Here is a 27,785-nt window from a genome sequence, read left to right as displayed (position 1 = left end):
ATTAATTTTTAGGTTGCAACCCACCAGTTGAGAACCACTGCTCTACTGCTCATAAAGGCCTGAAGGCTCAGAGATCCCCCAACACATAGACAAGCTTAACGAGACAGGCCGAGACAGAATCCTCATACGTTAACACTTGTCATTGGCCCTCATCATTCATGGACGTCCTATGCCAAGTTGGTTTTTAATAGAATATGTCACAGACTCACTCCTTCACTGAGTCATAATTCCAAATCAGTGAAAGTGAGGCCAATAACATTAGAGCTATGACTAAAGTGTCTGAGCAGGCCAAGCAGTGTTCATATTTTCGGCATCGTATTTGCTGCAACCCTTCCCCCAACTTGTCCCAAGGGCAGACTGCGGTCAACTAGCGATTTCACTTCCTTCAGAAACAATGATGCGAGTCAGTGCTTGGGAGTGTAAGAATTTCCCAAGAACAGAGAATTATGGGGATTTTTTTCTCACCCAAGGACTGGTTATAAGCAAAATCTTTTTTTTTTTTTCTAATCAAATGTCAACATCCAAAAAAAAAATTCTACCACTTTTATACCTGTAGTATTTTAGCAACTTTTTTATGTGTCAGAAAAAGTTAACTTTTTCTTTAAATAAAAAGCTATAATGTAACTGCAAAGATGTCTTTACATTGCAAAGGTGGCACATAAGATGCATCTGAAGTGACATTTATGTGTATTTACACAGACTGTTTAATGCTGCTCAAAGGTGGCATAAATGCATTTAGGGAGCAATTACAATTGCACAAATGTTATGAGATTCATGTTTTAAAAATAAAATTATGAATATAGAAATATGAAATGAACAAAAATATGAAATTATACTTTTAAATATTAACCTATAAATTATTAAATATATATTAATTTAATTTTTATCACACATTATACATTTGCACATATACAGTGAAATTCTTTTTTTCACATATCCCAGCTAAGCTGGAGTCAGAGTGCAGGGTCAGCCATGATGCATCTTGGCAGTGCTGGGGCTTGAACCCCCAACCTTCTGATCAGTAACCCAGAGCCTTAACCACCAAGCCACCACTGCCCCTAAAGTTTTCGCATATCCCAGCCAAGCTGGGGTTAGAGCGCAGCATCAGCCATGATACGGCGCCCCTGGAGCAGATGGGGTCAAGGGCCCAACGGTGGCATCGTGGCGGTGTTGGGGCTTGAACCCCTTACCATCTAGTCAGTAACCCAGAGCCTTAACCGCCAAGCCACCACTGCTACACCATATATATACACACAACCCCAATTCCGAAAAAGTTGGGACAATATGAATGCCAATAAAAACAAAAAGAAGTGATTTATAAGTTATATTCACCCTTTGCTATATTGAAAGCACTACAACTACACATTATATGATGTTTTTCCTTGTGAATTTCATTGTTTGTTTTTTTTAAATGTACAGTCATTTCAAATCAGATGATTGCAACACACTCCAAAATAGTTGGGACAGTCGAGTATTTACCACTGTGAAACATTACTATTTCTTCTAATAACACTTATTAAGCATTTGGGCACTGAAGACACAAGTTTGTTAAGTTTAGAAAGAGGAATTTTCCCCCATTCATCCATTATGTAGGTCTTCAGCTGCGCAATTGAATGGGGTCTTCGTTGCTGTATGATGTGCTTCATAATGCGCCACACATTCTCAATTGGAGACACGTCAGAACTGTAGGGAGGCCAATCTAACACCCACACTCTCTGCTTACACAGCCATGCACTTGTAATCCAGGCAGTATGTGGTTTGAAGTTGTCCTGCTGGAAAATACAGGGACATCCCTGGAAAAGACAGTGCTGGATGGCAGTATATGTTGCTCCAAAATTTGTACATATCTGTCTGCATTAATGGTGCCCTCACAGATGTGCGAGTTACCCATGCCATGGGCACTGACACACCCCTGACCCATACAGACATTGGCTTTTGGACCTGACGCTGATAACAGTGTGGATGGTCCTTTTCAACTTTGGCCCGGAGAACACGATGGTTGTGTTTTTCAAAAACTATTTGAAATGTGGACTCATCGGACCAAAAAACACAGTTCCACTGTTCTACTTTCCATCTAAGATGAGACCGAGCCCAGAGAAGTCGGCAGCGCTTCTGGACAGTGTTGATGTAGGGCTTCTGCTTTGCATAGCAAAGTCTTAGGGTACATTTACACAACAACGATGTACTAAAAACGGAAACGTTTTTCCTTTGCGTTTTTGAAAAGTTTCATGTACAGACGACAACGTTGTCAAAACGATCCCCGTTCACACGGATCCGCAAAAACGACAAAAACGCTGTATTATGCATGCCAGGCCAGTAGTTGGCGATTGTAAAGAAACACTACGCAGCTGCGCACATAAGCATTCTTCCACAGAGCGGTGAATACAAACAATGAAGATGGCGATCGCTGGTCGTAGTAGTGATGCAGTAAATCTACACGTTGCTGGAGAAGCATCAATAAACTCAAAATCTTGAGCAGTACAAATACAGTCCTGTAGTCCACCATTATAGTTTTGAATGTCACGCGCGTTGTTTTGAAGTACTCGCACGCATGCCTATAGACTGAACTCTCAAGATTATTCAATAAATTCTGCTCATTTTTACCATCACTTCGTCTCCTGCCTTCCTCTGTATTCCCCCTACTGACTCTTGGGCTAGTAGGAGAGTAAGTTAACATAACAAGCTGTTGATGTTGACTGGTTTTGGATATCAGACAGAACTCCGATATATGGATATCTTCTGACGGAGAGAGAGGTCTTGTGTACACTGGATCTAACATGCATTTTCACTGCCTCATGTTTTCATGTTCTAAGCATATCACTGAATACTGTACATGGCATCACATCTCTGTCTATAGGCTATATACATAGCGGTGGGTGAATGAATTGCAGGGTAAAGGTACATCAAATAAAATGAAGTAAATAAATAAATAACATTTAAAATACAAATACATTTTTCCCATCTGAATCCATACATTAATTTCAAGATTTTCAAATAGCAGGTTCTGCCTACTGTACAATGTTCACACTCCATACAAAACACTCCAAATGAATAAATTGTTTATTATTGTTATTTGCACAGACACCAGTATTCATATTGATAATTATACATCTCAAATTGATGCCTATCAATCCATCATTCTTTATATAACATGTAAAACACGTGTGCATGACATCATCGTTTTCACAAATTCGCGTTTTTGTATGTTTACACGGAGACGATAATGGCATCATTTTCAAAAACTTGCACTTTGAAACACATTTCAAAAGTTTGCGTTTTCAGGCCCCAAAACGCCATTGTCATGTAAACGAACAGCCAAAACGCTTTAAAAGTTTTCCGTTTTTAGTTGAAAATGTTGTCGTGTAAACGGCCCATTAACTTGCATCTGTGGATGCAGCGGTGAGTGGTGCTGACTAACAAAGGCTACTTAAGTAATCCCAAGCCCATGTTCATGATATCTATTACAGATGAATGAAATTTAAGACATGACATCCGAGGGATTGGAGATCACACGCATTCAGAAGTGGTTTTCGTCTTGCCCTTTATGCACCGAGATTTGACCAGAATCCTTGAATTTTTTAACTATACTGTGCACTGTAGAGGGTGAAATGCCCAAAATCCTTTCAATTTGTCTTTGTGGAACATTGTCCTCAAAGTGCTGGATTATTTGCTGAAGCATCTGTTGGCAAATTGACAAGTCTCGAACGATCCTTGCTCTTGAAGGACTAGGCTGTTTTTGGAGGCGCCTTATATATTATAACACAATTGCCTCACATTTTTAACATCTCCTGTTTCACATCGCCTTGTTAATTCAACTCGTCAAATTGTTATTAGTCTTAAATTGCCTCTGTCTCAACTTTTTTGGAGCGTGTTGCAATCATCTGATTTGTAATGACTGTACATTTAAAAAAAAAAAAAAAAAGTAAATTCACAAGAAAAAAACATCATATAATGTGTAGCTGTAGTGCTTTCAATATAGCAAAGGGTGAATGTAATTTACAAATCACTCCTTTTTGTTTTTATTAGCATTTTTCATACTGTCCCAACTTTTTCAGAATTGGGGTTGTATATATATATATATATATATATATATATACACAGTGCAGTCATAAAGTATTCAGACCCCTTCATTTTTTTCACATTTTGTTGCAGCCTCATGCTAAATTGCTTTAAATTATAATTTTTTTCACATCAGTCTACACTCTACACCCCATAATGACAAACCAAAAAATAGATTTTTGATAACTTTGCAAATGTATTAAAAAGAAAAACTGAAATATCACATTGATATAAGTATTCAGACCTTTTGCTATAACACTTGAAATTTAGTTCAGGTGCATTACATTTCTCTGGATCATCTTTGAGATGTTTCTATACTTTAATTGGAGTCCACCTGTGGCAAATTCAATTGATTGGACATGATTTGGAAAGGCACACTCCTGTCTATATAAGGTCTCACAGCTAAAAATGCATATCAGAGCAAAAACCAAGCCATGAGGTCAAAGGAACTGCCTGCAGTGCTCAGAGACAGGATTGTGTCGAGGCACAGATCTGGGGAAGGCTACAAAAAAAAACATTTGGCTGCATTGAAGGTTCCCAAGAACACAGCGGCCTCCATAACTCTTAAATGGAAGAAGTTTGGAACAACCAGGACTCTTCCTAGAGCTGGCCACCCGGCCAAACTGAGCAATCGGGGGAGAAGAGCCTTGGTAAGAGAGATGACCAAAAACCCAATGGTTACTCTGGTTGAGCTCCAGAGATTATGTGTGGAGATGTGGAGAAACTTGCAGAAGGACAACCATCACTGCAACACTCCACCAATCTGGGCTTTATGGCAGAGTGGCCAGACGGAAGACTTTCCTCAGTGCAAGACACATGGAAGCCCGCTTGGAATTTGCAAAAAAGCCCCTAAAAGACTCTCAGACTGTGAGAAACAGGATTCTCTGGTCTGATGAAACGAAGATTGAACTGTTTGGCCTCAATTCACAGCAACATGTCTGGAGGAAACCAGGCTCCGCTCATTACCTTCGCAATACCATCCCAATGGTAAAGTATGGTGGTGTTAGCATCATGCTGTGGGGGTGTTTTTCAGCGGCATGGACTGGTCAGGGTTGAAGGAAAGCTGAACGCAGCAAAGTACAGAAACATCCTTAATGAAAACCTTGTCCAGAGTGCTCAGAACCTCAGACTGGGCTGAAGGTGACCTTCCAACAGGACAATGACCCTAAGCTCACAGCTAAGACAATGCAAGTGTGGCTTAGGGACAACTCTGTGAATGTCCTTGAGAGGCCCAGCCAGAGCCTGGAATTGAATCCTATCGAACATCTCTGGAGTGACCTGAAAATGGCTGTCCACTGACGGAACCCATCCAACCTGACAGAGCTTGAGAGCATCTGCAGAGAAGAATGGCAGAAAATCCCAAAATCCAGGTGTGCAAAGCTTGTCGCATCACACCCAAAAAGACTTGAGGCTGTAATCGCTGCCAAAGGTGCTTAAACTAAGTACTGAGTTAAGAGTCTGAATACTTATGTCAATGTGATATTTTTTTCTTTTTAATACATTTACAAAGTTAACAAAAATCTGGTTTTTGCTTTGTCATTGTGGGGTATGGAGTGTAGATTGATGTGAAAAAAAAATATTTAAAGCATTTTAGCATAAGGCTGCAACATAAAATGTGAATGAATACTTTATGAATGCACTGTACATATTTTTTTTATTTTTTTTTTGCAGGAAATGGTCTGTTTTGATTTGATTGACAGTGATTGTGTATGAATTCGAAATGCTGTCACTCACGTACATCACCGCTTCAATGATTGGCCGTTTGTTACGTGGTTCAGCCCATTTGAGAGCTAGACCAATCATAGTGAAGCAGAGCTTCCAGGCAGAATAGAAATACATTGACTGAAAGTCCATTGTCCAATCAACAATCAGATCATTTTCCTCATGCAAATAGTGCTCATGAAACTCCCGTACACTCCCAGAGATGCAATGCATCCAGGCGGGACCCAAAGCACAGGTTCAATGGGGTTCTATGAGCCATGCGTCCGCGAACTCCGACTGACATAGTCATGCAGATAACCTTTAACGAAACAAACACTGCAAAAGCGTTGTACACTGTTGCACACTTTTTTTTTTTTTACCTTAAATATTGAACTAGGACAATAAGTATCTGAATTATAGAGAGGTTGTATGCAATTTGATAAACATGTCACTGTGAAATTTTAATTTTTATATTTTTTAGCAGATAGGTATTTATATTATTACTTACATTAAGTTGGAGACACAATGTATGTGCTGACGGGGCACATTTCCATACAGCTGCATTTTTCTTTTCATGTCCTCAATTCAGTTCAGAACACTTGATTTATCTAATCAAAATAACCAAATTTGCATTGAAGTGCACATAAAAGTATGGATGAATATTGTCAGTCAGTTCCAAAAAAGCAACTATCGGCACAGATTTATTCGGTAAAACAGATGTATCGGTCTACCTCTAATGACAACAACAAAGTTTAAGGCTGCCCTGATTCTGCATTTCATTTAAACAGAACTAAAGCAGCATTCAAAACTGCTTTTTATACTATGGGCTGAGGTGGGTCAGACCAGGCATAATTAAGTCTGACTTTTATGAAGCATTGCATTTTTACACATAATTATGAGCAGGCACAGAGCAGCCTTAACACGGATGTGTAACAACACCTCAAGTCATTCTCACACTTCTGACAAATGTGCAATCGTATGTTAACCATCTATAAATAACGTTATCTTGGTAATATAAATCAACAACGTTCAATACATCAACAACAAAAAGAAAAAATAATGAAAAAAAGAAAATCCAAATGTTACGTTTGAAAGGCATATAAACATAACTTATTTATGATGATGTAAAAACGCAGTCCTGATTCCTGGAAAGAAAGGGCAACTGACAGTTCCGTCAACTGGCCCCAAACTCTCTCACCCTGGCCATCTAGCCCTTCCTTACAGCTGAACCCAGACACATGACTGAACTTCAAACAAGGCATAAATATATTTTTATTATTATACTGAAAACGTATCCGTTTACAGTGCAATGCAGCTTCCCACTTAAAAGGTTATTGATCAGTGATTCTCGGCCAGAGTGACGGATATTTGCAATTACAACTACATCAGATCAGACTGTCAGAAAGATCAACAGTCTGAATTAAAAACTGATTCACTGTTAAGCTGAGCGTTGCATAGAAGCAAATTCACTTCCCTTTAAACACAGGAAGTATCACACAACAGCTGCAAAGAGGGCAAGGGCCAAGAATCAAGCACCTGGCATCTTTCCCCTCTCCCCCTCATTCTCCCTTACTCTCCTTTCTTTCTAAGTGCTCGCCGTCAAGTGCTGTAGCAGCAAAAATAAAATCCCAGTCCAGAATGACTAAAAATATTCACACCCTAACAACAACTGCCCAAAGATCCTGACATGCTGGGGCAGCTCAGGCCAGCTGGTAAATGAGGCATAACTAATCAAGGGGAATCAATATGGGACATGAAGTGACACTGACCCTCTGAGCATAACAAACCAACTGTCTAGTAAAGCCTGAGTCAGGCCTTCCTCTTACAGGACAAAAGTAAGCCATATATCATAGTCCAAACAACAAACAAGTCTATCCTTAAGAGTGTATTTCACAAATTCTAGAGTCTGTAAAATGACTGAACACTTTTCCATAGGAAATGAATGCAATATCAGGTCGGTTGTAGTCTCTGCAGGACATAAGCATGAGTATTTCAACAAGCAACACAGGACTGAATCAGATTTGATTACTGATGTGGTGATTCATAGTCTTGATCATTAGTACATTTCTCACTAGTGCAGTAAATGAACTGTATTTGAACACTATGTAATGAGGACAGGAATGTCACATGTCATTATTTATTTAATAAACAGGCCCCTTGAGGATCAATAAAATACATTTATCTATGTATCTACAGAAAATAAAATGGATTAAATGGTTCAAGAATACAGTGCATCATCATTTGAGGGTGAAAAAAGAGCCAGACCAATAGAATTGAGTCAACACTGCATATAAAGTGGCTGTGTCTCAAAACCAAGTGACCTCCCTACCTAGGCATTTTTGCATAATAGATGCATATATTTGAGCATTTTTGGGCATCACATAGGGGTCAGATGAGCTGACCTGGAACGCACCTATGATGCTCATTAGTGATGGGAAGATCGGATCATTTTACTGACTTGAATCTTTGAGTCTCATTCAGCAAAATGAACGAATCTTTTTTCAAGTCATTTAGTTAATTTCGTTCATTTGAGCAGAATTAAATTAAAATGTTACATTTTCAATAGCCAAATCCCCCCAACACGTCTACGTATGCAAACTTTGATTATAGTCCCAATAAGGAAAAATTTATAATGCAGCCAAAGACAAATTATGAGAAACAAATGATTAGTTCACCTCTGGATTGAATCACCTCTGAGTCGTTTGTTCTTTTGTCACGTGACAGCCGTATGTGCATAGGCATACAGCTGTCACGTGACAAAAGAACGAACGACTCAGACCAGAAGACTGGAGATGTGAACTAATCATTTCTGTTTCCTGTGTGAGCAATACACAGGCTGTGTCTCGTTTCGAAGGCTGCGTGCTAGGTAGGACTCGTCCTATGAAGGTTGCAGTATACCGAGTGTCCTCCTTTAAACAAGCCTCGTTTAAACGAGATGGCCTTCATAGGACAAACAGAAGGTAACCTGGTTGCTATGACAGCACGCCACACTTTAACAAGCGCGAGCACTTTGAGTTAGAAGGGAACAAAGTCCCTCTGGAAGGGAATGCATGAGGTACATTTTAGGAGAGTTATAATGATGTAAAGAGAAAAGAAAATAGATTTTACAGGTGTAGTTTTAGTCGAATACTTTATTTTAATTATATATTAATATAATTATACATATTATATACTCTGCACCCATCTACTGAGGTACTTCAATTTGGGAATTAACATGACTTGCGTTTGAACATCATTTTATATATATATATATATATATATATATATATATATATATATATATATATATATATATATATATATATTTATTTATTTTTTGACATTTCCGTTGAAGCAAAGAATTGTGGGTTGTGAGTGCCCACGAAGGATACACCTCATGCATCCTCCGAATTCCCGTGAAAGAAGGTCGCATTCGAAGGCTGCATTCGGAGTGTCCTACTCGCTTTTATGAAATGAGACAGCCTCGATGACGTATGCGGCCGACAAATGCGACCTCCGGAGGACGCAGCCTTCCAAACGAGACACAGCCATAGCCTATACTGCTGTCACATGACAAAAGAACGAACGACTCCGACCAAAAGAGTTGATAGGTGAACTAATAATGGTTTTCACGTAACAAACGAACCGAGGTTGCGCAGTGCACATGCGCAGTCAACACAAAATGAACGAATCACTCTCTGAGACTACTCGTTCTTCTGAGTGACGTAAAAGATTCGTTCAAAATGAACGGATCGTTCATGAACGACCCATCACTAATGCTCATGATGCTGTCTAGGTAGGGAGCTCACTAGTTTCTGAGACACAACCAGTACCACGACAACATACCGCAAAACACACTACGCTTACAAATCAAGCATTCCTAAATCCCATCTAAATCTATCCTGAAAATATATTTTATTGCGACTAGAGGCTTGCCTGAAAATGTCTCAGAATGCTTTATTTACCCTTAAATGTTATTATTTCGACCAGCGAGTCATTATTTTAATCTGGCTGGCCAATGCAGGTTGTCAGCCATAAAGTCATTTATTAAAAATCTACAGTAAATATGATATACTGTGCTCACCCGAACTGCTGCAATCCGCACAAACTTCGCTATTTCGCAGCCGTTTCGACATCCTTGTCTCCAGGAACGTGGCTTTTACCATCTAGAATCGAGACCACAACGTCCACGGACTGGATTCGTTTAAAAGTGTTATATCACTGAAAGAGGATCTCGAGCCCGAAGAGAACGTGCATGCATCTGCACTAGCTTCTGTATATGAAATGATGTATGTCTAGCTGTCTAGCCTGAATTTAGGACAGGCAGCAGAGCCTCTGTCATAATACATTAGACACTACACTGCGGAAATGCTTGTCAAGCAACCCGTCAGATCGATGCAGAGTGCCATCTGTCTAGCCTGACCACACATGAGTTTTTTTTTTTTTTTTTTTTTGTAGTAAGTTAATTTTGCAAAACTTAAATTCCAACAATACAACCACACATTTGAGTTTATAGTGACGATAAATCAGCTTTCGAGCTCTCCCTGGCACGCAGTGGAGACGCGACAGTGCATCGCGTGAGATATTATTTATCCGTTTATTCACTCGCAGGCAGTTCTAGGATTACATTAAATATGATATTGTGAAATGATATATCACATTTGTGTTTGGCGTATATTTATAAACTGAGAAATGAGTCAGACACTGTCGTAAATGAAATTCAACGCATGTATGACGCGATCTTTAAAGCATTGGGGGCAGTTCAGACCGAACACGTACTTATGCCAAAAACAGAACAGAACGCAGTTGTCTCGAGACGTATTTTTTAAAGTTGGTGTCCTTATAACTTGACAAGGTGTAGACAAAAACGGGGCGCTCCTGCGCATAACGCTGAAAAACAGCTAGGAGCAACGGTCAAACACAGTATGTTTAAATTGAAAAAAGCGCCAAAATACGTTCGATGTGAACGGCCCGGCCCTTACGTGTTCGTATCCGCGCAGGCGCAGAAGTGCTTCAGCCGATGAAAAAGATGTTTTATACTGCTTTACCAACCTCCGTGTTTTTAACTTAGGAGAGTGTGTAACGACCAACTAGAGTGTTAGAGCCGTAAACGGACATCTACCTGTCGCAAATTGTCCGCGTTTTCTCTTATAAAACAGCAATTTTATCGTAGTACACTCCACAAATGGTTCACTACAAAAGGATTGTTTGGTGTAAAAAATGTTGAAGATTAGAGTAAAGGTGGTAAATTAATTAATTGATGAGCTGTTTCCTCACAAACGCAGTTTATTTAGCACAAGGAGGCATCACCTTCATTGACATCCATTTAAAAAAACGGCCCCTGGTCTCCTTGCCAGTGTGTTGTCCATAGAATGTCCGCCGAGTAATACGTTTTGTTGCTAACTTAGCAGTCTAATTTGTAGAAGGGCTCTGTCTGATGAGCGAATTTCAGAAAGTACTAAAATGAGCGACACGAGTTATGACATTTAGTAGTGTTTCATTTGGAAAAATGTACAAATATACGTCTGCTTATTTAAAAGATAATTTATAATAAAAAATTACGAGAAAATCACAGTTTGAATTAAGCAGAATTTAACCACAGATTTTAGAGCACAACTACCCCTTCTCCATACGAAATGGTTCAGTCAGGCGTTTGGCTTGTCCATTACATGATTTGAATATCTTTTTCCCCTTACGGATTTTTATTTAGAGCATTTAATGTCGCATTTTTTAACAATTCTTTGCTTTATAAATTGATTAGAAATAGAACTAAAAGCATGAGCTTGGATGGGCTTTATTTGTGAAATGAATTCTTACACCCCCGCCCAAAATAGTCTCAACCTGCCACTTCCTTGTTTTTCAAAAGTTTTATTTTGAAGAAAGAAAAGTTGGTTGCGTTTTCGGCTTCTTCCTTCCTAAAGATCCACCTGTTAAATCATCAGAGTCACTGTGCATTTATCTCTAACCAATTAAACGTATGAAGAGTTTTGATGGTTCGTGACAGTAGCTAGCTCTGGCTGGCTCTTGATTTTGGAGGTGGAGAAGCGGAGAGTTTGATCGAGGCAGAATGCTATCCGCCAGCGCTGCCAACGACGAGGATTTCAGCCTCAGGTTTCCACTGCATGTCCTCGTCTGGGAGAATGATTACAGGAGGCTGGAGAAAGACATACAGACGGTATGCGTCTAAGTTCTCGCTGCAAACGCTAATGTAGAGTCTTTGCAGGTGGTGGTAGAATAATTGGTCTACTCTGCTGTCTGCCTCTAGTATATGTCATAACATGCTTGTCATGTATTTAATCATCTCCTGTATCTCATTGCTTCACTATCTGGCCATCCACTTGTTAACTAATGTCCCAGTGCATTGCATTGAACTGCATTAGAAATTTGGTGTAGTATTGCAATACACTGAAACTGGGACATTGGATATTATTACATGCTCGTCATGCATTTAATATAGTCTAGTGAAAATCAGATGCTCATTAGCTTGTCATCCACTTGTTAATGACAGCACCATTGCATTGAATTGCACTAGAAAGCTGGTGATCTCACCCTAACATCAGTAGAGCTTCATTAATGAACCGTGCAGAAGACCATATAGAAAGTAGACATGCCATTTCGCTGCATTTCAATTAGTTGCCATTGCACACTTTTATCTCCACCCACAAGGCATGCAGCAATGCTCACTGTTTTTGCCTTGTCAGATTCCTCCCACGATATGAGCTCAGAACTGTCTGTTTACACTGCTTTCAGAACAATATCGAAGAGGTGGACCCAAGAGGTCGAACCCCTTTGCATCTGGCTGTCTCGCTAGGACACCTGGAATCAGTGAGAGTGCTGCTGAGACATGGTGCTGATGTTACCAAAGAAAACAGCAAACATTGGACAGGTGAGAATGATTCTTCAGAGCTGCATTTAGTTTGATCAGATTTTGACTGGCTATAAGATAGTTGCAGTACCAGTGCCATCACTATAGCATAATTGCATTGGGCCCCATAGAACATCATTAGCACTATTACCACCACTTCCTCAGCTTTTGCCATCAGTGGTTTTCCCAGCCAGTGAAAAAATTTAATACCTCAATCAATGACTCACATTGGATCTCCATACGCTGACATTTTGAGGATGCAGTATCGTGTGCACTTAAAATCATCTTCCCAAAGACGCTTACTGGTTATTACTGGTCGTTTAGCAGATGTTTTATCCCATGTGACTTTTATTATATTATACAGTACAGTACTGCATAGGGAAAATCTGGGGTTAAAAAAAAATTCTATCATCAGTTACTCACCCTCATGCCATCCCAGATGTGGATGACTTTCTTTCTTCTGCAGAACACAAATGAAGATTTTTTAGAAAAATGCCTCCGCTCTGTTGGTCCATTCAATGCAACTGTATGGTGGCCAAAACTCTGAAGCTCCAGAAAGCACAAAAAGGCAGCACAAAAGTTATCCATATGACTCCAGTGGTTAAATCCATGTCTTCAAAAGCGATACGATAGGTGTGGTTTAGAAACAGATCAATATTTAAGTCCTTTTTCACTATAAATTTTCCTCCCTGCCCAGTAGGTGGCAATATGCACAAAGAATGTGAATCTCCAAAAACAAAAGAAGAAGAATGTAAAAGTGGACATTTATATTAAAAAAGGACTTAAATATTAATCTGCTTCTCACCCACACCTTATCATATCGCTTCTGAAGGCATGGATTTAACCATTGGAGTCATATGGATTACTTTTATGTTGCCTTTATGTGCTTTAGGAGCTTTAAAGTTCTGTACACCATTCACTTGCATTGAATGGACCAACAGAGCCGAGATATTTTTCCATAAATCTTCATTTGTGTTCCACAGAAGAAAGTCATGCACATCTGGGATGGCATGAGAGTGAAAAATGATGGTTTTAATTTTTGGGTGAACTATTCCTCGAAGTGCTAGATCTCAGTTACTCTTCATGAGTTGCCTCTAGGCGTGAACCTGCACCCTTTGTTTTAACATTCAATTACGAGGCCATATCATTAAATAAAGATATAAAGGATGTCTGTGGTTTGTCTATGAAGTGCTACAGGAGGCGGTCAGCACTGGAGATCCAGAGATGGTGCAGTTAGTGCTCCAGAGGCGAGATTATCTCAAAGCCTCCACTGCGCTGGGCGGCGTTCCCGAGTTACTGTGCAAGATCCGAGAGGTGTGTCTATATCATTTTATCACTTTCAGATATTCATCCTTTCCCTATTCCCCTGTCTCTGCCGACCACATGTTCTCTGTCTCTTATATGCTTAATTAATGCCCTTTATATGCTCAACACTTCATCTCCTTTCCCAAGTACAGTGCTATGAAAAAGTATTTGCCCCCTTCTTTATTTTTATTTTTTTTTTGCATACTAAATTGTTTTAGATCTTCAAATGAGATATAACATAAAACAAAGGCATCCTGAGTAAACACTAAATACAGTTTTTAAATATACAGTGCTGTGGAAAAGTATTTGCCCCATACTGATTTCTTCTGGTTTTTTTTCCATACTAAATTGTTTTAGATGTTTTGAAACACCTGACTGAAATGTTACTCATGATCATATGCTTAAATGTTTGAAATTAGTTTTGTAGACAAAAATATAATTGTGCCACCATATTAATTTATTTCATTATAAAACTAAAATGTAATAATAATAATAAAATGTTTTTGAAATTGATGACTTGGACTAAATAATAAAGAAAAGCAGCTAATAAGTGCCCAACATAGATGGGAACTCCTTCAATACTGTTTAAAAAGCATCCCGGGGTGATACCTCAAGAAGTTGTTTGAGAAAATGTCAAGAGTACATGTCTGCAAATTCTAGGCAAAGGGTGACTACTTTGAAGATGTTAAAATGTAACACAGTTTTGATTTATTTTGGATTTTGTGGGAACATAATTCCCATAGTTCCATTTATGTTATTCCATAGTTTTGATGACTTTACTATTATTCTAAAATGTGAAAAAAAAGATTATAATAAAGAAAGAGTAAGTGTTTCAAAACTTTTGACCGGTAGTGTGTATAATATATATATATATATATATATATATATATATATATATATATATATATATATATATATATATTTGTTATTGAAGCAAAAAAGTTATTCAACACCTATATCACCCATGTGAAAAACCCCCTTAAACTTAATAGCTGGTTGTGTCACCTTTAGCAGCAACAACTGCAACCAAATGCTTCCGATAACTGGAGATCAGACTTTCACAACACTGTGGTAGAATTTTGGCCCACTCTTCTGTGCAGAACTAATTTAGTTCAGCCACATTTGAGGGTTTTCAAGCATGAACTGCTCATTTAAGGTCCTGCCACAGCATCTCAATCGGGTCCAAGTCAGGTCTTTGTCTAGGCCACTCCAGAACTTTAATTTTCCTTCTATTGAGCCATTCGGAGGTGGACTTACTCCTATGCTTTGGATCATTGTCTTGCTGCATAATCCAGTTGCGCTTGAGCTTCAACTCACTGACTGATGACCGGACGTTCTCCTTTAGGATTTTCTGGTAGAGAGCAGAATTCATGTTTCCCTCAGTTATTGCAAGTCGTCCTGGCCCTGAAGCAGCAAAGCATCCCTACACCACCACACTACCACCACCATGCTTGACCGTAGGTATGATGTTCTTTTTGTGGAATTCTGTGTTAATGCCAGATGTAACGGGATCCCTGTCTTCCAAACAGTTCCACTTTTGACTCATCGGTCCACAGAATATTCTCCCAAAAGGTTTGAGGATCATCAAGGCGTGTTTTGGAAACATCAGATGAGCCTTAATGTTCTTCTGGGTAAGCAGTGGTTTTAGCCTCAACGATCTTCCATGGATGGCATTTTTGGCCAGTGTCTTTCTGATAGTGGAGTCATGAACAGTGACCTTTATTGATGCGAGAGAGGCCTGCAGTTCCTTGGATGTTGTCCTTGGCTTTTTTGTGACTTCCTGGATGAGTCGTCGCTGTGCTCTTGGAGGAATTTTGGAAGGTCGGCCACTTCTGGGAAGGTTCACTACTGTGCCAAGTTTTCTCCATTTGGAGATAATGGCTCTCACTGTGGTTCTTTGGAGTCCCAGAGCATTTGAAATAGCTTTGTAACCTTTCCCAGACTGATGTTTTTCAATCACCTTCATCATTTCTGGAATTTCTTTCAACCTTGGCAAAGTGTGCTACTGGGTGAGACCTTTTAGCCAACTTCATGCTGCTGAAAAAGTTATATTTGGGTGTTGATTTGATTGAACAGGGCTGGCAGTAATCAGGCCTTGGTGTGTCTAGTCCAGCTGAACCCCATTATGAATGCAGTTTCATAGATTTGGGGATTTAGTAACTAAGGGGGCAAATAAGTTTTCACACAGGCCCAGTTGGTATTGGATAACTTTTTTTTTTTCAAAAAAGAACATTTATCATTTAAAAACTGTATTTTGTGTTTACTCAGATTGCCTTTGTTTTATGTTAGATATTGTTTGAATTTTTGAAACAATTTAGTATGAGATATACACAAAAATGGAAGAAATTAGGATGGGGTCAAATACTTTTTTTACTGCACTGTATTCTTCTATTCTCACATCACTTGATATTATGAGGTGATGTGATATTCAGAGTCATTTTAGAACCATTAAGATCCTTTCACATCACTGCTCAATATTCCCCAATTCATTGAAACGCTATGGAACGAAGTGCCAAGCTACAGCGTTACTCCTGGTACCGTGTTTCACACAGGTAAAGCATTGTAATATGAAGCGGAAAGTTCAAACAATTTCAGTTTTGACCCCATTTGCTGCTGACTTTTTAAAGCACAGCCATTAATTACTGGATCATTTGTATGGCGTATTATTACATCAGTACAAGACAGAATAGAGACTGATCCTGTGCCTATCAGGATACACATGATATGTTCATAGTGGCATATTACCATACAGCTCTTATTATTTCTGCAGTGTATAGATACAACAGAAATTTTACGAGTTCTATGCTATTCCGAACTTTGCCTTAGAGATGTATGACAAAGGCATATTGGTCTGACATTCAGAGAATAAAATGTTTAAGAAATCTTTTTTGTTCTGCAGTGTATCAAAGGGTTTTTTCTGTTCTAAGTTTTACTGTTACACTTCTGGCTTTTTGCTACCTAAAAATTACGAGTCACTTGAAAGTGCCTTTAACATAATGAACCCCTTCTTGTCCTCAGTCTCCAGATTTCTACATGGAGATGAAGTGGGAATTTACTAGCTGGAGTAAGTCCTATTTTCTCATCACATTTTCTGAATTTGTATGACCTTTATAGGAAATAGAATGATTCTCATCTACTTTTTCTGTTCTTGCTTCAGTCCCTCTCGTGTCTCGCGTGTGTCCCAGCGATGTGTGCAGAATCTGGAAGAGTGGGGCCTGTCTTAGGGTGGACACCACCCTGCTGGGCTTTGAAAACATGACCTGGATCCGAGGAAGAAGAAGCTATGTCTTCAGAGGAGATGGTTAGTAACTCCCTCTGTCTGTCTATTTGTGTGTATTTATGCATATGTATTTGTTGGTGGAGTTCTAGTAAATGTGTTCTTCTGAAGTCTGCACGAAGTTTGCATTTGTACGCTTACTAGTGCACTTCTGATTAAGATGATGAATGAAAACGCTGCATGTGTCTTCTGACAGACAATTGCACAGAGCTAATGGAAGTTAATCACGAGGAAGCGGTGGTGGACACAGAACGCTTTGATATCTCACGTGAGATAGAAGACGTCACACTCGACTCCATGCAACCCGCCGAACAGGAAGTAGCCAAGAGGCTGACCACGCCCATTGTCAACACATACCTGGACACAAAGGACATTGCATTTGAGAGGTAAGGCTATGAAGGTAAATTAGTTCCTAAAAGATTTGCATGTGTAGAGTAAGATTTGTAAAAGCTTAAATTAAGTTACAAGCATGGTAAAATGATTTGCATGTGGAGATAAGATTTGTGAAAGTGTAACTTGAATTGCAAGTGTAACAAAAATTTGCACGTGCACAGAATGTTTTTTAAAGGTGTAAATCAAGTTGCAAGCATAAGAAAAACATTATTTGCAATATTTTAATGTTTTGCATAAGTGTAATTAATGTGTTGTGAATCTGTAACTTCATATTAACACAAAATAAATTTGATCCGTATTCTTCTGACTAATATATATATATATATATACACACACACACTATTGGTCAAAAGTTTTGAAACAATCATTCTTTATTATAATTATTATTCTTTTTTTTCTTTTTTTTCACATTTTAGAATAATAGTAAAGTCATCAAAACTATGGAATAACATAAATGGAACTATGGGAATTATGTTGTGACTAAAAATCCAAAATAAATCAAAACTGTTTTATATTTTAGCATCTTCAAAGTAGTCACCCTTTGCCTAGAATTTGCAGACATGTACTCTTGACATTTTCTCAACCAACTTCTTGAGGTATCACCCTGGGATGCTTTTTAAACAGTACTGAAGGAGTTCCCATCTATATGTTGGGCACTTATTGGCTGCTTTTCTTTATTATTTGGTCCAAGTCATCAATTTCAAAAACGTTTTATTTTTTATTTTTATTAAATTTTAGTTTTATAATTAAATAAAGTTATATGTTGGCACAATTATATTTTTGTCTACAAAACTAATTTCAAACATTTCATTCAAGTGTTTCAAAACTTTTGACCGGTTGTGTGTGTGTGTATATATATATATATATATTGCAAAAGTGTAAATGACTTGTGTTTGTGGCGAAAATATTTTCCAGAAATAATCCGATGTGCTATGTTCCGTTTTCCACTTTTTTTTTTTGGCATAACATTCTCACTTAAAAGGCATTTGGATGGGTGGATGGGATTTCTGTCTGTCTGTCTGTCTGTCTGTTAATAGATACCTCAGCTCTGTAGGTCCATACAATGCAAGTGAATGGTGATCAGACCTTTGTAGCTCCAGAAATCACATAAAGGAAACATAAAAGTAATCCATACGACTCCAGTGGTTAAATCCTGTGTCTTCAGAAGCGATATAATAGGTCTGGGTGAGAAGCAGATCAATATTTAAGTCCTTTTTTACAGTAAATCTCCACTTTAACTTTCACTTTCAGATGTGAAAGTGAAATTAAACAGGCATCACATGTGATTTAGAGTCAAAAAAGGACTGGAGTTTTATGGATTACTTCTATGTTTCCTTTTTGATTTTTGGAGCAACAAAGGTCTGATCACCATTCACTTGCATTGTGAGGACCTACAGAGCTAAAATATACCTCTAAAAAATCTTTGTGTTCTGCTGAAGAAAGAAAGTCATATACATCTGGGATGGCACGAGGGTGAGTAAATGATGAGAGAATTTTTGGGTGAACTATCCCTTTAAATTTAAATGTTCAGAAAGTTTCGTTTTATATGGCTTATGTTACCATTTTTTTTTTATAGTTCTGTGGTTCTCTGATACCAGCAAATTCCATCCATCCAAATGCCATACCAATAATAATTAAAATAATGAACAGCAACAAGAAGAAACATTTGAGCACCAGATTGAGATTCATATTTATATCAATAAATGGTGTCGGATCAACTTTACACACACAATAAAAGATAGTAAAATTACAAGAAGCAGGTAGACCCACCTTTCCCCTCACTCTTGCAAAACTCGAGTGAGAACGTTGTGCCAATAAAGTGTGAGTGTAACAAAAGGGAAGACGGAACAATGTATTTCTGATTATTTCAGGAAAATATTTAGCCACAAACACAAGTCATTTACACTTTTGCAATAGTTTATTTTTAGGCATACCTATTCTATGCGTTCAATCCATTTTGCTGTTCATTACACCCTTTCTTTGCTTGCAAATCGCTGATTCTTTGCGAATGCAAATCATATAGGTGCTATTTTATCTCCATATTTAAAATGCAGGAGCTTTTCAGAGAGAGTCTCTGTCTTATTTCATGAAATGGTATGCTCATTCTGTGCTCAGGTGTAAGTCAGGTATCTGGGGTTGGAGGTCGGATAGAACAGAGGTAGTAAATGGATTTGAAGCTAAGGTAAGCTCATGTACCATGTGTTTTTGAACGACAATACTAGTAATAACCAGTAAAAACAGGATCATTCCTCCATCTTTGGTGATCAAGTGATCAGACAAGACACATTACTGTTTACACCTGGTATTTACAGCAGGGACTAAAAACAAAATGTTTTTCATTTTTTTTGTTCCGGATCAGAAGATCTCGCAAGTGAAACAAGCAACCTGGTCTGGAAAAGTAAGCCCCAAAATAAGACACTTGCCTCACCAAAATAAGCAACAAAATAAAAGCAATAATTTTTTTCCTGTGTGGTGGATTTATCAGCATAGAAATCATAAGCATACAGTTAATAAACAGTTAAGTATAATTGTAATTGCATTTCTGCTTCTCAGTCAACCCGGCATCATCAAATCTGTATTAATGCATAATATCTAACAATAATTAAGTGAAGACATGGAAACAACTGAGAAATGTACTATTTACCTCTAATAATTCATTTTTTCGGGCAACATGAAGTGCAGTTTCAAAAATGTACTGTGATAAACCCTTTGGCCTTTGGTTTAATGAAAAAAAATATTGGAACGAAATTAACCGGTTATAACCAGTTACCAGCATTTAAAAATTATATTTTCACTCCGGAACAATTGAAATGACTTTGTTCCCGTTTTCGGTTACGTTCAGCAAAATTTTTTGTTCGTTTTCGGTTTTCATTCCTTGAACTGTTTTTAGTCCCTGATTTGCAGTATATGCGTCTCCTGTGACCACTTGTGGTTGGATTTTGTCAAGGGGATTTTTAAATTCATACATCCTGTCCTACGTCAGTGTATCATTGTATGTTGACAAAGCATAGAAAAGTAAAAAAAAAACAAAAAAAAAACAACACAAAGTCAGCACGCTATTGCAATTTATAGCCTACTAGTTTTGAGTAGAATGCTCATAATTATTTTAGTTGAGCAATGGTTGATTGACAGGTGAGTAGGCGGTCTTTCGTTGTTGTCTGGGACATATCAGGCACGCTTTTCAGTGTTTACACTACAACTGCATTGTGGTTACATGTATTTTAGACTACATAAGAATGGTTTAAGTGATCGGATCATAAAACATTTGGACACCATTTAAAACTATTTTTATTGCTGACCACAATTGGATTGCCCAAAACGGACATTAAAGGCTTAGTTCACTCAAAAATTAAAAATTCTCTCATTATCTACTCACTCTCATGCCATCCCAGATGTGTATGACTTTCTTTCTTCTACAGAACACAAACTGAGATTTTTAGAAGAATATTTCAGCTCTGTAGGTCCATACAATGCAAGTGAATGGTGACCAAAACTATGAAGCTCCATAAAGACAGTATAAAAGTAATCCATAATGATTGTGCCTACTAGAGACTGCAATGGCGAGATGTACAGTGAAAAAGGAGTTACATTTTAGTCTGTTCTCAAACAAAACTGATTAGATCGCTTCATAAGACCACTGGAGTCTTATGGATAACTTTTTTGCAGCCTTCATGTGCTTTTTGGCGCTTCAGAGTTTTGGTCAGCATTCACTTGCAATGTTTGGACCTACAGAGCTGAGATATTCTTAGAAAATCTTTTGTTTTCTGCAGAAGAAAGAAAGCCATACACATCTGAGATGGCATGAGGGTCAGTAAATGAGAGAATCTTCCTTTTTGAGCGAGCAGTAGACCCTTTTCACATATCCGGGTTTGCAGAGCAGAAGTAGAATCATAGTTGGGTAAACTTGAATGGCAGTGAATGGGAGACCACAACAAATGTAATTTTTGCTCACCCGTTTGCTCCAACAGCAAAAGAAAATATCAACGATTGTGCTTTCACAGCTTTTCAGCTGGATGACAGCAGTAAGAAGAGAGAAATAGGCTAAAAAACACTCAGCTGCTGTGTTAGAAGTCTCATCGCAGCTGTGGTAACTCGATTTTTAAAACTTACTCCAGGGCAATATTATGCAAAGTTCATTGTTATAAATTTACAATGTTATATTTTTGTAATTGCAAATATAACTAAAATTGCTACATTTACATTGTTAAATAAGGCGGAAACGCATCATAACATGCCTGTGTAAAGGGTACATGGTTCATTGACAGGTAAGTAGGCTGTCCTTCATTATTGTCTGGGACATTTCAGGGCACGTTTTTCATACACTAAAATGTAATGTGGTCACATGCATTTTCAACTACATCAGAATGGGGTTTGAGTGATTGGATCACAAAGCATTTTGTACCCCATTTACAACTATATTTAGTGCTGGCCACAACCATATTGTTCAAAACGGATGGTAATACCAGGTGTAAGCGGAGTCACAGACCTTGGATTCATTGTTTTAAGGAGAACGTTTCTTCTATGCCAGAAGACAACACGTTTTTAAAAAAAAAAGTAATTGTGACTCTTTATTTAGAGCAGTCAGTTTCAGAACAAGGCAGTCTTTGTCCTTTGGGTGATGATGTTGCTTTTGGCAGGTTTTTTCTGTGAACAATGTGAACGTTGTGATACGCACCAGGACGGAGCACCTCACAGACGAGGAGAAGGCCAGGATAAAAAGTAATTGACCCAGTTTAAGATTTACAAGTTTAAGATATTTAAAAATATCATAGACTGTTACCTGCAGTACAGACAGTAGAGCTTTGAACCCTTTTAACTGGATTTTTCAAGACAGCTTAGGATTCTTAGTGGGTGGTAACTGCACCCCGTTCATCTCAATTACTGGTGCTTTCGATCCCCTCAGGTGAAAGGAATGTTCTGGAATCTTTGCTTGGCACAGTAGAACAACAGATTGGTGCTCAAGGGGTAAGACAAGCTCACAAAGCAGACTCCTGTATTTTCAAACTGAATTTATTCTCTTCTTTAGTCTGTTTGTTTTATAAAATTTGACCCCATGTATGGTTATAGGACATGACTATGGAGTTTGCCACAGCTACAAACCCCACAGCCATCACTCCAGAGGAGTACTTTAACCCCAACTATAACCTGCAGGGCAGAGACATCGGCCGACCCATTGAGCTCACCATCAGAACACAGAAGTAAGAAAAGCCATTTTTACTAGACTTCTCTAAAGTTCAGTCCAAATAAATATCTTGCTCAGTCAAATATGTTGGCCCAACTAGAAATGGGACCGTTTCAATAAATGTGTTTAGATCATATTCACATATCTATTTGTAAAATGTCTTCAGATAATCTGATGAAGTTCCAAATGTCCCTCCTTATAAAATCCATTCACTTATAACATTTTCAGTGATTCTTTGTTTTAACTTTCTTTAAAAGTCTGGGCAAAAGCTGTGCTACTCTACAACAGTTTTTAGTAGTTTAGTGACCATCTAGAAAATCCTTAAATATAAGTATCTAGGTTGGATGGTTTTATTTGCCGGTAAAAAAATCTGCAGGTTAAAATATGTTTCAGAAACTTTTACAAAAAATATTTTGTGATTCAACGAAATGCCAGAACATTTGAAGGAATAGTTCACCTAAAAAGGAAAAATATCATAATTTACTCACCCTCATGCCATCCCAGGTGTTTATGACATTCTTTTTTCTGCTGAACACAATAGAAGATTTTTAGAAGAAAATCTCAGCCCCGAATGTCCATTCAATGCAAGTCAACAGTATGCAAAACTTTGAAGCTCCACAAAGCACATAAAGGCAGCATAAAAAATATTCCATACTCCAGTGGTTTTATCCATGTCTTCAGAAGTGATGTAATAGGTGTGTATGAGAATCAGATCAATATTTAAGTCCTTTTTTTACTATTAATTATCCTCCCTGTCTAATAGGTGGCGATATGCAAAAATAATCACCAAAAATAAAATAACTTCTCTTAGGAGACCAAAGCGCTTAGGAGGGCTGTTTAAAAGTTGAGATTTATAGTAACATTTTTACATATTTAACTTAAATATTGATCTGTTTCTCAACCATTACTATCATATGGCTTCAGAAGGATTTAACCACTGGAGTCAAATGGATTACTTTTATGCTGCCTTTATGTGCTTTGTTGAGCTTCAAAGTTTGAACCCTGTTGACTTCCATTGAATGGACCTACAGAGCTGAAATTGTCTTCAAAAGATCTTTGTTTGTGTTCTGCAGAAGAAAGTAAGTCTTACACATCTGGAATGGCAAGAGGGTGAGTAAATGATGAGAACATTTTTATTTTTGGGTGAACTACTCTAAGTCCTTAATCTATTTAGATAACAGTAGAGTGCGACCAATTCAAAATATCTTACGTTTTTGACAGAAATGTGGAAACTCAAACACATAATCACATCAATGACATCGTTGTAATTAAAAGTGAGGCTGATTTTGTGTGTTGCTGAACACCTTTTAGGTTTAAAGGCACTCTGTGGATGAGTGAGGAGCATCCTCTATCTCTGGTGGAGCAGGTCACGCCCATTATTGACCTGATGGCCCGCACCAGCACTCACTTTGCCCGTCTCAAAGACTTCATCAACCTTAGGTTTCCCCCTGGCTTCCCTGTGAAGATCGGTGAGTAAAATGTTGTTTGCTTTGCAAACTATATAAATGACCCTACCTCTCAGCTTTGAAATTCAACCCAGTCGAGTAGAAGGGTTGTATTTTAATTTCATGCCTCAGCTTGAGTATTAACACATGTTCCATATGGTTCAAGGGTTTTTAAATAGCTAAGAGACAAAACTGTTGGTAGATACTTGAAATTTAAGTAAACATGCAAATAAGTATAGAAGATTGGTTGATATTAACTTATCAACCTATTCTGCTCTCAACATTTTTCAAGGCTGCTGTCATGTTTCAGGCCTGAAGTTAGGTGTTGTGTTGAAAGAAAAAAGTTCTCCATTGACACTAATCCTCTGGCTGGGCAACCTACATTTGCTTGTTCTGGGTGATTTGGCCTCTTTCCTTTATTTAGCCTTTGTCATTTGTTCTTTTACATGTAGTAGAAGGTCAAACCCTCTTCAGGAACAAAAATATAGATAAAGCTTGAGTTGAGTATAGTCGATGATTGTCTGGCAAAGCCTGATGCATTATATGTATATTCTTGTGTAAATGGCTTTAATAAATTAACATCTTTTAATGAAATCTCTTTTTGAAGGCCATAATGGTGGAATAGAATAAACATGAAAGGTTAATATTCTCCAGACTCCCCATAGTTTTTTTGTTCCTTTAGAAATCCCACTGTTCCACGTGTTGAATGCCCGCATCACTTTTGGAAATGTTAACAAGTGCAGTACAGATGAACCTCTGGACATCAACCAATCATCTTCTACATCCACGCCTACAGAGGAAAAATGTGGAGATGGAGAGGGCAGCCAGGCATCAGGTTCAGAACCACAAACTCTGACAAATCACTTTTTTCCTCATTAAGCTTAAAACCTAGACATACATTGCATGTAGTACATTTGGACCTTAGTCGGCAGTGTAGTGTTTTTAATGAAAGCGTCATGTTATAAAGACAGCCTTGTGTATGTTCTACCTGCAGGACCTGCTTTGTTCCAGGTGTGTCCATCTGTTTTCATGGCACCTGCACACTATCGCCACAGAGGGGGCTACCGCCACTCAAACACACGTCAGTACAACCCAGCCAGTCATGATGAAGAACTTCTTCAGTACGCCATTCACCAGAGCCTACTCGACTCCAGTGGACTTAATACACAGGTCAGAGAGCTTCCTGGGACTGCTTTAGTAAATTTCTTGATGTTGCCTGTCTTTAAAAGGAGATTGTTTGGTTGCTATGGTTTTTAGGACACTTGGAGTGATTCTGATGGAATGCTGACACAGACCGTGGAGAACAGGTTGAGTGATGGGTAATTTGAACATTTTACAATGTCCTTATTTTAGTCCAATTTGCTCAGGCGACATGTTTTTCCTTGATTTGTTTTGAGTTTTGACTATTAAGGTTGCCTTGAAAAAGTCAGCGTACTGTTATTCTACAAAATTGGTTCAGGGTTTTTTCAACAACAACAAAAAAAACTATTTTTCTTATTTTTTATTTTTTATTTATTTTTTATTTTTTTTAAATCCCTTAACCAAGACAAATTTCTAACACTGTCTCCTCCTAGAGCTTTTAAGCTACATCCACCAAACTTGGTACAGACCTACAAACTTACGGTGTGTCTCAATCAGCTTACTATATCAAGAATCAGTACTGTATATCGTGTACACGAATTCGGGCACTAGTTAGAATGTTTATTTGATGAACATTGGGGCACTTATGACTCAATCATCTGCCATACGTTTACAAACTTGCTCATTGAAGATAAGTGATATAATGATTGATAGAATAGAAAACAAAGTGATGGTGTAATAGAAGGATAGAATAGATAGAGTGATGGAGTGACAGACAGTCTTCTGCAGAACACCAATAAAGATTTTTAGAAGAATATCTCAACTCTAGAAGTGAATGGGTACCAAAATGTTTAAGCTCCAAAATGCATATAAAGGCAGCATAAAAGTAATTCATAAGACTACAGTGGTTAAATGTATATCTTCAGAAGCGATATGATAAGTGTGGGTGAGAAACAGATCAATATTTAAGTCCTTTGTTACTATAAATTCTCCTCCCTGCCCAGTAGGTGGCGATATGCACGAAGAATGCCAATTGCCAAAAACAAAAGAAGAAGAATGTGAAAGAGGAGATTGATAGAAAAAAGAACTTAAATATTGATCTGTTTCTCACCCACACTTATCATATCGCTTCTGAAGACATGGATTTAACCACTGGAATCATTTGTATTTCATTATGCTGCCTTTTATGTGCTTTTGGAGCTTCAAAATTTTGGTTCAATTGTAGTGTGAGGACCTAATAGAGTTGAGATATTCTTCTAAAAATCTTCGTGTTCAGCAGAAGACAGAAAGTCATAGACATCTGGGATGGCATGTGGATGAGTAAACGATGAGAGAATTTTCATTTTTGGGTGAACTATCCCTTTAACAGGAGTAGTGTTGCAAATTTGCATTCAAGTCTGGTTTTATTTTGGTATAGAATGGCCGCTTTTCAAGATGCAATCAATTCCTGATGGACAAAATCAAGTCCCGCCCTACATTCTCATTTAAAACAGTAGGAAATATGTCACATTATGGAAGTAGAATGGGTTGCGAATGCTTATTTTATGTTCACTTTAAAACCACTTCTTTGAATCACTTTCATATAGTTAAAAAAACAGTATTGCACTAAGGTGGTCTTTCAAAATGATTTCTTTTTATTTCTGTGTACTTTTCCTTAAATTGTCTTATTATGTCATGTTATAGGTCCGGTTCTGAGGGAGTTCTAGTAGATCTTAGTGACACCACACCCTCAAGCTCTGGCTCCACCTCTAGCCCCGAAACTGAACTGCGATTGGCAATGGAGCTCTCTGCCCGGGCACAGGAGGAGGAGGAAAGGAGAAGGAATGAAGAAGAGGAAGAATTAGAAAGAATTATACAACTCTCACTAACAGAAAAATGACAGGGTAAGATGAGGGACGGAAAGAAAAGGGATTATTGTCTGTTATTGCCATAATCATTAAACCTTTATATTTATAACCCTCTGCTCTGTCTTGCCACTTACAAACATACAGGTGCATCTCAATAAATTAGAATGTCGTGGAAAAGTTCATTTATTTCAGTAATTCAACTCAAATTGTGAAACTCGTGTATTAAATAAATTCAATGCACACAGACTGAAGTAGTTTAAGTCTTTGGTTCTTTTAATTGTGATGATTTTGGCTCACATTTAACAAAAACCCACCAATTCACTATCTCAAAAATTAGAATATGGTGACATGCCAATCAGCTAATCAACTCAAAACACCTGCAAAGGTTTCCTGAGCCTTCAAAATGGTCTCTCAGTTTGGTTCACTAGGCTACACAATCATGGGGAAGACTGCTGACCTGACAGTTGTCCAGAAGACAATCATTGACACCCTTGACAAGGAGGGTAAGCCACAAACATTCATTGCCAAAGAAGCTGGCTGTTCACAGAGTGCTGTATCCAAGCAGGTTAACAGAAAGTTGAGTGGAAGGAAAAAATGTGGAAGAAAAAGATGCACAACCAACCAAGAGAACCTCAGCCTTATGACTGTCAAG

General features: G+C 38.1%; 2 protein-coding genes across 5 annotated transcripts in view; one reads left to right on the top strand and one right to left on the bottom strand.

Annotated features, from left to right (window-relative positions):
- The window catches only part of LOC127434690 (ARF GTPase-activating protein GIT2-like), a 46,741-nt gene extending 36,614 nt beyond the window's left edge, over positions 1–10,127 (bottom strand). Inside the window, exon 1 of one of the 2 annotated variants that reach the window (XM_051687606.1) lies at positions 9,824–10,127. In XM_051687606.1, the coding sequence (XP_051543566.1) occupies positions 9,824–9,905 (82 nt within the window). In that variant the 5' untranslated portion in view covers positions 9,906–10,127. The remainder of the gene's footprint in view (positions 1–9,823) is intronic. The other variant, XM_051687607.1, reaches the window with a different exon arrangement.
- A 1,450-nt stretch (positions 10,128–11,577) lies between these two features.
- Positions 11,578–27,312, top strand: LOC127440090 (ankyrin repeat domain-containing protein 13A-like). 3 transcript variants are annotated; one of them, XM_051696476.1, is made up of 15 exons: positions 11,578–11,914; positions 12,490–12,625; positions 13,794–13,918; positions 16,928–16,973; positions 17,067–17,210; positions 17,383–17,572; positions 19,695–19,761; positions 22,217–22,298; positions 22,483–22,544; positions 22,647–22,777; positions 24,073–24,230; positions 24,889–25,041; positions 25,201–25,376; positions 25,464–25,513; positions 26,970–27,312. In XM_051696476.1, exons 1-15 carry the CDS (start codon positions 11,807–11,809, stop codon positions 27,163–27,165), a joined length of 1,824 nt encoding a protein of 607 aa, XP_051552436.1. In that variant the 5' UTR covers positions 11,578–11,806; the 3' UTR covers positions 27,166–27,312. The 3 variants fall into 3 exon arrangements, with proteins under 3 accessions (XP_051552436.1, XP_051552437.1, XP_051552435.1); XM_051696475.1 differs by having other exon boundaries at positions 11,585–11,914; positions 25,464–25,525; XM_051696477.1 differs by lacking the exon at positions 13,794–13,918 and having other exon boundaries at positions 11,584–11,914; positions 25,464–25,525.
- Positions 27,313–27,785: the final 473 nt, after the last annotated feature.

The sequence above is a fragment of the Myxocyprinus asiaticus genome, chromosome 4, assembly GCF_019703515.2.
Source record: "Myxocyprinus asiaticus isolate MX2 ecotype Aquarium Trade chromosome 4, UBuf_Myxa_2, whole genome shotgun sequence".
In the NCBI taxonomy this organism is placed as follows: Eukaryota; Metazoa; Chordata; class Actinopteri; order Cypriniformes; family Catostomidae; genus Myxocyprinus; species Myxocyprinus asiaticus.
This window is presented reverse-complemented; position numbering and strand designations above follow the sequence as displayed.

Bases quoted from the DNA above. Each gene is read 5' to 3' on its own strand.
- LOC127440090 (XM_051696475.1), top strand. From the start codon at position 11,807: ATGCTATCCGCCAGCGCTGCCAACGACGAGGATTTCAGCCTCAGGTTT. The intron at 13,919-16,927 runs GTGTGTCTATAT...TCTTGTCCTCAG, and splicing joins TACTGTGCAAGATCCGAGAG to TCTCCAGATTTCTACATGGA. The intron at 19,762-22,216 runs GTAAGCTCATGT...TGCTTTTGGCAG, and splicing joins TAAATGGATTTGAAGCTAAG to GTTTTTTCTGTGAACAATGT.